The following is an 8,556-nucleotide window of genomic DNA, read 5'->3' on the forward strand; positions in this document are numbered from 1 at the left end:
AATTGATTTCATATTACAATATTATTGGGTGAATTTGAAATTTATCATAATTCACATGAAATATTATATAAATAACATAAAATATTATATTTGAAATTCATGATCTTGCTTCTCTAAAACAAAAAAATTAAATTTTAATGTATTAGAAATATATAAATCCAGATGAATTAAAATTATTGAATTTTTTTGTTAGTTTGAATAACCATATATAGAATGATCAATTGAATATGTGTCCATCGTTATACATCACTTTATAGCGAATTCTCAATGACTTCTACAGGATTTTACATCAATGGGAGGAGTAATCCCATGGTGTAGCCCTTTCCCATTTCAATCATTTCATTGTAAGCAACGAGAGCATCAAAGTTCTGATATTGATAATGGATTTCCCAAAAGTTTCTTTATTTTCCCCTGCTTATGGTCCTCACTTACGGTGTACATACCTTGAAATGCCACCTCTTTCGCAAGTAATCGACAGTGGCCTCAGAAATTCCGTTTGAGGAATATAGATGTATGAAGCATGACAGCAGCCAAATACGATCCAGAAACAGTTTCAGCTGGAGGAAGGAATGAACTTGTAGATGATCTTATATAGATCTATACATACAAACACGCATATATACAATATATCCCACCGGTGGAGTGATGAGGAGCTTGACTAAGATACTCTAAAGAACCGACTAATGGGAAGATGTAGTCGAAGAACAGCAAAATGTAGTAGTGAGGTCAGATGAGGAATCAGAGAACAGAGTATGTTTAGCGCAAAGTGTTGCTCATAGAGCCGAGTTTGAGAATCTATAGTTGGAGCACTGATTTCATACTGAATGAGAACATAGATACCAGCACGAATAACACTAAGTTTAAGCAACCCAAAAGTTTTGATGAATCTTCAGCAGAGAATAATGAAACGAAACCAAACTCAATTCAGCAGGATTTACACCGATTATGTAATAAAATCTCAGTTTTTCGAACCCAAACTCAATTCAGATTTCAGCAGGATTTATGTATCGATCATATATGATTTATTCTAGCGAGACACGTTCCAAACTTCAAACTTCATGCAAAGAGCATCTGATTGATGATCAGTTGAAGCTATATACATGAAAATAGAACGATCCTGGCAAGAACTTTATCCAAGTTGAAGAAAATCATCAAAGTTTGAAGAAAAATCCACCTTTAATTTTTTTGGACAAAGAAATTAAAAATCAAGAAATTTCTTCCAAACCCATTTCAACAGCACCAAAATCTTTTTCATATTCCTACTACAGTCACACGATTTCTTACAATAATAAAAATCCCATTATCCTCGAGAAAACCAAAAGAGGAGAAAGAGAAAAGGTCACAGATTTACAGAGATGATAGAGTTTTCATGAATCTTAACTTAGAATGGTATGACTCAATTAGCTTTGTAGTGTTTATGTTGTTAAAGAAACACACAATCAAGGAAAAAGAATATATCAAGTTTATGTTTTTTTTCATTTATCTTACATAAAATCCGATACAAGAAGAAATCGATACCCATTCAAAACAACATACAAAAAAAGAAGCAAACATCTATTACCGATCTAAATTATTAGATCACATAATACAAGGATCCAAAAATTTCACCTCCCAATATTACATTACAAATAGATAAAAATCAAGAAAATTGCATACCCATTTGATAAACAGTCCTCCGCCCCATCTTCTTCTTGTTCGTCTTCTTAGTGATAGTCCACGTTTTCTTCTCATTATGTAGGTCCTTTTCCCCCAAAATCCCAGTATGAATAAACCCGTCCAAGCTACTCATTCTCCTCCTCCTCCTTCTGATAGTGACGCGTCGCTGAATGTAGGGAACACCCACGACGGATCCGGCGGTGATCTGGTGAATGGCCTTAACCAGCAGATCGAGGCCCGGACAGCGGGAAGATGCAGTGATCAGAGAAAATGGGGAAGAATTGGATGAATCCTGAGACGAAGCTAAAGAATGGGTGGCCGTAACTGATGATGATGAGGAAGATGAAGAAGAAGACCATGAAGAAGTAGATCTAGAAATGGCGGAGTAATCTGCAGCTGGGCTTTGCTTTGCGCCACGAATCCTCATCGTAAAGATGACCGAAAAGATGATCGAAGGAATGGGTTTGGAGCGAAACACCGAGCTAGTGTTAGATCGGGGAGGAAGAGAGAAGAAATGGGTGCGTGCGAGGGGGAGGGGGGTTTTGTTGGGTACATTGACGCGGTACTTCATACATATACGCGCTATGAGTACAATCTCAAGATCAAAATATAAAAAAAATTAAAAAAAAATCAAATTAAAGATTTCTCAGAACATCCACGGGTGAAATTTGGATCTCACCTATTTACTTCCCTATCCGTATGTATGACCCATCCAACCTGAGATATGCCCGTTAAAATAGGTTGCCCAAGATAAAATCAAGGGTATGAGCCATTAAATCTCCAATTTCATATAATATGAGTATACAAATATATGCAAATGCATGAATCGTGAACTGTGATTAGGGATCAACACTGAAATCTCAACCTCAATCACGGGATATCTTGAGTGTGTAGTGCGCTGGTCCGTCGAGTCAGTTGGTGGCTCTCACACTCCAGTCAAGATCTTGGACATGTAAAGTCATGGGTCACCGTAGCACGCTGATCCGTCGAGTCAGTGGGTGACTCCTGGTATTCAATCGTTCAAGAGAGAGAATTGAGCGATACTTGCTAGATCAAGACTTGTTTCAATTGATAACATGATCAAATGATATGCATTGTCACATATATGACAATATAACCATGTATCATATGACAAATAATTATGCAACACATAACAATACATATTCATCTCGATATCTCAGTCAGTATTTACGCGCCTATAAACTGTCCTAGTGAAATTGAATGTGTACTCACTGTTCCTAGATATCAAACATGACAATATTACTATATATCTAGTTACATGCTCTTTCTAGCTAGTCTGCTCATATCTTTTAAACATGTGTTATAAAGCTTATAATATATCCTCAAACTATTTCTAAAGCTCTCGGATTATACTTATGTCTGTTGTCAGTCCTTTGGAGATGATAACTTCGTCTTTCAATCCTCGAGTTACCGAATACCTCGGAAGAGTTTCGCAACTCTTACAGTCTTTGTAAATGGATAGAATGCCTAGAATATGATCAGAATTCGAGAGAGAGATCTTGAAAGGTATACTAGGAAATGAATCTGAATGGCCTATTTATAGGCTGAGTTCGGAAGCTCTGATCTGCACCACGAGTCATGCTCGCTTTGACACCTCATCGGACGAGTGAGATCAAAACCTCTTATACAGGTGTTTGGAAGGTCAAAATTGTTACGTGTCGATGATCATCGGACACGTTTATGTCTTGCTCACCAAGTGGGTTTGGAAGGTCGCGAGTGAGAACGTTAGTTCTGATCCAAGGTTCAGAAAGTTCAAACTGCTACGTGTCGATACTCATTGGACGCATTTCTTTCTTGTTGGCCAAGTGGGTACGGAAGGTCCGAACTCACCTTTGGACGGTTTAATCCGTTTGGAGTCTCCAAACCAACTTTTGGTCTTTCCAAAGTGGTTGCTGATAAATTGCTCGAATTTTCTTTAATGACACTATAATCATGTTTAAATGATAATTTTATTCCAAAATGAAATTGGATCATTGCATCTAACATTAATGATTAAGTTTACATGCATCATATATAAGTTGAAAAAGAAAAAATTTCGAGCCATGTAGGGGTCGTCGATATGACTGCTCGAACCCGACAATACTCGACCCGACGTCCACCCCCGTGTGCAGATTTCAAAACTTAAAACTTTTTGTGTAAAAAAATTTAATTTTTTTTCTTACACACACTTATGTAATATTCATATATATTTGTATGTTAGATTAATTTATATTTACAAAAGTCATAGGTCAGCATAGCACATTGATCCGTTGAGTCAGTGGGTGGCTCTCAGTACCCGATTGTTCAAGAGAGAGATCTAAGTGTGCGACCCTTTCTAGATCAAGGGTTATCTCAATAGATAACACGATCAACATGATATACAATCTCGCATCTATGCCAATATTAACATGCATCATATGACAAGTAATTATGCAACACATAAGAATGCACACTCGACTGGATATCTCAATCAATATTGTCCTTGTGATATTGGATGGCTACTCACTGTTCTTAGACATCAAACATAATAAAATTACTAACTTTTCAGTAACATGTTCTTTCTATCTGGTATGCTCATATATTTTAAATATGTGTTATAAAGATTATGTTTTATCCCCAAACGATTTCTAAAGCTCTTGGATAATACTTTCGTCGTCAGTACTTTGGACATGATTGCTTTGTCATTCGGTCCTTGAGTTTCTTACTACCCCAGAAGCATTTTGCAACTCGTGCGGTCTTTGGAAATGGCTAGAAATGCCTAACATATGATCAAAATTCAAGAGTGAAAGCTTGAGAGGTGTACTTGGAAATGAATCATAATTCATGAATGGCATATAGGCTGAGTTTCGAATCTCTGAACATGCTTCTGCATCACGTGTCATGTTTGCTTTGACACCTCATCGGACGAGTGAGATCAAAAGCTCTGATCCAGGGTTCTAAAGGTCCAAGAGTAAGTCTCTTGTGAGACGATCTCACGAATTTTTATCCGTGAGATAGGTCAATCATACCGATATTCACAATAAAAAAATAACAATCTTAGCAAAAAAAGTAATACTTTTTTCATGAATGATCCAAATAAGAGATTCAACCCACGAAATTTTTCCGTGATACCGTCTCACAAGAGTTTTTGTGAAGATCCAAACTACTACGTGTCAAATTTCATTGGAAATGTTTCTGTCTTGATGTCCAAGTGGGTTCGGAAGGTCCGAACTCACATTCGGGGTCCGATATGTTCGGAGGATCCGAATAGGCCTTCAGTTTTTTCAAACCGGCTGCTAACAAATTTCAGGTCGGTTAAGGTAGTCGAAATGACTACTTGACCCGAAAAACCCTTACCCGAAAATACTCTCGACGTCCACCCCGACTTGCAGATTTCGAAATTTATTTTTTTGGGTAAAAAAAATATTAAAACTTTTCGGATGTCTTCACACATTGACCAACATTTATCAAAATTCCATTAGATTCTAGCGGGCTTTTAAAAAAATATACCAAACATGAGGTGAAACGTAATTTATTAATAGCTCATTTATTAAAACTAACATAAAATATGTGTATTTACACCAATTATATGTAATAGAAATTAAAAAAATATATCTACAATTACAATTCAATTTATAAAACTCTTGTTATTAACAAATGATAATAAGCATAACACATATATAACAATATGAATTGAAACAAATTTTTTTATCCATCCACTCACCATACATTAAGAAAAATAACAAAAAAGAGAAAAAAAAATGAACAATTTAAATGGAGAAAAAATGACAACTAATAATCATACTAATATATATCTAACTACAATGTTCCTAACTAACTAATAAAGGGCACATATGAAATATTTGGACTTATAACATGATGTTAAATTATCTACTATCTTGTTAATTTTCTTGTTACATTGATATGAAAGCTATGAAGAATTTATTTTTGATCGTCCGTCATTATTGGTTCCTAATGTTATTGTAGCTAGAACTATTGGATCTTGGATTTTTCTTTTTATTTAATTTAAATTAATTTCAATTATATCATGATAATTGAAGACTTGATTTATTACTAATAAATAAGAATATTGATAAAAATTTGACCAAGTATTCATATTCTTTTCTTTTTTAGGTAAAGTTTCTTAGAGTATTGTAATGCAGAACTGATTCGTGTTGATGCATAGAAGATGAGTCTTTAAAAAAAATGAGAAATTAGAAATTATCAGATAATTGATTTGAATTAAAATATTGAGACATATTTGAATATGAAAGTCACGAACATATGTTATAAATTTGGTGGGTCAAGCTAAGAATTTGTTTTTGCATAATTTTTGTCTTACAAATAAACAACTTTACAAAAATACACATTGATTCAGTAGTTGCAATCAGTGTTCTAAAAAACGCGCTCGCTTAAGCGCGCTTAAACTTGAAGCTCGGCAAAAACACCCTGCTTCGGAGAAAGCAGAAAAAAGCGGTCAAACTACTATAGTTTGACCGAATTAAGCATAATTAAGGTGTAAAATTAAGCGTGTTTAATCACAATTAATCGCATCTATTTATTTTTTAATTTTTTTATTTTGAAGATATGTCTTTTTATTTTAAAATAATAAATTAAGTTTATAATTTAGATGTTTATTTTTTAATTTTAATTATGATTAAGCGTGTCTGATAATGATTTGACAAATATTTAACATTTTTAATTAACGTGGTCTAGTTGAAAAAACAAATAATGACTGTAATTTTGATATTTTTATGATTTTATAAATATGAGAATTAATGCATTAGACTTAAATTTATCATATTTATGTATTATTTTATCTATTTATTGGTTTGAGATAATTACAATTATACTAAAGATAAAAAACGTTTTATCACGTTTAAACCTGTGTTAATCTCGTTTAAGCTTGAAAAGTCTGGAGCTCGAGATCCGCGCTTATAGCTTTAAGAAGTCTGGCTATTTTTATATGGATTAAAAAGTAGTCGAGTTCCCGAAAACAGGGAAAGAAATTGTCTTAGCCATAATTCATCAAATTCAATGAAACGGCACGCACTACCACGCATATACCCTTAAAAAAGGGATCCAATTTCTTGACAAAAAATATAACATAATATAAACATCCCACCCGTGTGACATATTTGGCTAAACTTTATTTATATATACAATAGAATATCAACATGCTTCATTGTTGAATTAATATACATCCGAAATACATGAAACACGAGTATCATGGCGGTACGGACACAAGTTTTTGAAAAAAAAATACATATTACCACACCTTGTTCATGCGAGTTCGTGTCATCGTGTCGACTATGGATGCATCGTAGGTACATATTTTTTGCCGGCTCTCTCAATCTAATAAGAAGGATTTTCATTTTTTCAAATGAACAATTTGAAGACTTATTGATTCTAATAACTTATTGCAGAGTTGATCATTCGGACCTTTCAATTCATAGATGTAATGCGCACCCACCTACGGATTAGTCGACACTTTTCAAAGATCCGTTTACTCAGGGGTATGGAGCTCTACAAGATCGGAAGGTGGAAATAATTCAAAGCAATAACGTTCCAAAAAAGCAACCCTCGTACACAATACAAGAAGCATTATAAGAGTGTCCAGTTCAAAAGGCAGCCATTGTACTCGATACATGAAAACATTATGAATTATTTTATTACATTAAAATATACAGAACACAATTTAGACGTAAATTTTGACAAGTCACTATGTCCATTGGCAGGAAAGTTGCCTTCTCCACCAACATTTTTTTTTTAATGAAGCATTAAGAAAAGAAAAGGCTAAGCCTACTGAAGGAAATTACGATTCAATAGGCCGTTTCTGCGCTTCCAAGCTCTTTGAGTGGGGGGTTTTCAGCTACCTCTTTCAGTTGCCGAGGGTGATACTTGAATTTGCTGGTTCCATTTGATTTACGTGCACTGATCTGATCCTTGATTTTAGGGGTAAAGGAAGAGCCTTTACCTTCTCCGTAAACGCCTGTGCTGTGACGAGTTGCTTGTCCACGAAGTCCCTTTTCGGCTGGAGATGATTTGGCTTCATCGCCATGGCTCTTTCTACGGGTCAGATTTGGGGACTTGGGACGCGTCAAAGGCAGCTGCATTAATAGAATATTTCGTGACGAATAGGCAAAACAATAAGGAAATTGGGACTTTATTTACTAATTGAAAATGGGAAACATGACAAGGCCTTCGCTTTTTTCCTTGCCCTCATACCATAAGGTTTTGACTCATGTAACGAGGTTTTGATATATGTAATAACAAAGGGTATTAGTGTCACGCCCCGAAATCGAGACGTGTCATCGGCGTTGTTTAACAATTTAAAACCGTATAACAACAAGCCACGTAGTACATCAAATAGCCAAAAGTCAGTCTATTACATAAATCAATAATCGTCTTTACAATGCGATTAAAACGAAATGCGGAAGCGTATAACACGATAATATAACTAAGGGAATGTAAGGGGTGAGTACTTGGGAAATACTCAGTAAATGGGGGCCGATCGGGCATAACGAATATCAAGGTTATAATTATACGAATACATTATTATAATCTCAATCTTAAGCATGTTGAATCGAATATGAACAAGATACAAACATAGCACTGAAAATCATCTCCTTTTTCATGGTTTACTGATCAGTCCCCTATATGTTACTCCTCTAAGGGGCGAGGCCAAAAGAACGGTTATTATAACCCACCGCATCAGGGCCTTAAACAAAACATATCAAATATCGGAATTTCCTTGCCATTTCTAATTCGAATCATTACAGTGCATTTCAAAGATTTCAAACATGCTTTCAAATATTATAACGAATATCAATCAACAAATTGTTCAAAGATTTTCATAACAAATAGGAACGAATATATCATGCCGATCGAATTTCAAGAAACATACTTAATTTATTTTTT

The 8,556-nt window shown here is 34.7% G+C and overlaps 1 protein-coding gene and 1 long non-coding RNA gene across 4 annotated transcripts in view; both read right to left on the reverse strand.

Moving 5' to 3' along the window:
• Positions 1-1,439: 1,439 nt before the first annotated feature.
• On the reverse strand, positions 1,440-3,167 carry LOC140970481 (uncharacterized). Its single transcript, XR_012174142.1, has 2 exons — positions 3,031-3,167; positions 1,440-2,661 (listed from the first exon to the last, which is right to left on the reverse strand). It is a non-coding gene; the product is annotated as an uncharacterized lncRNA (long non-coding RNA).
• Positions 3,168-7,186: 4,019 nt separating this feature from the next.
• LOC140970487 (protein WVD2-like 1) overlaps positions 7,187-8,556 on the reverse strand; it is a 9,593-nt gene continuing 8,223 nt past the window's right edge. For all 3 annotated transcript variants that reach the window (XM_073432249.1, XM_073432257.1, XM_073432266.1), the window contains exon 7: positions 7,187-7,745. In XM_073432249.1, the coding sequence (XP_073288350.1) occupies positions 7,458-7,745 (288 nt within the window). In that variant the 3' untranslated portion in view covers positions 7,187-7,457. The remainder of the gene's footprint in view (positions 7,746-8,556) is intronic.

The sequence above is a fragment of the Primulina huaijiensis genome, chromosome 2, assembly GCF_012295235.1.
Source record: "Primulina huaijiensis isolate GDHJ02 chromosome 2, ASM1229523v2, whole genome shotgun sequence".
NCBI lineage: Eukaryota > Viridiplantae > Streptophyta > Magnoliopsida > Lamiales > Gesneriaceae > Primulina > Primulina huaijiensis.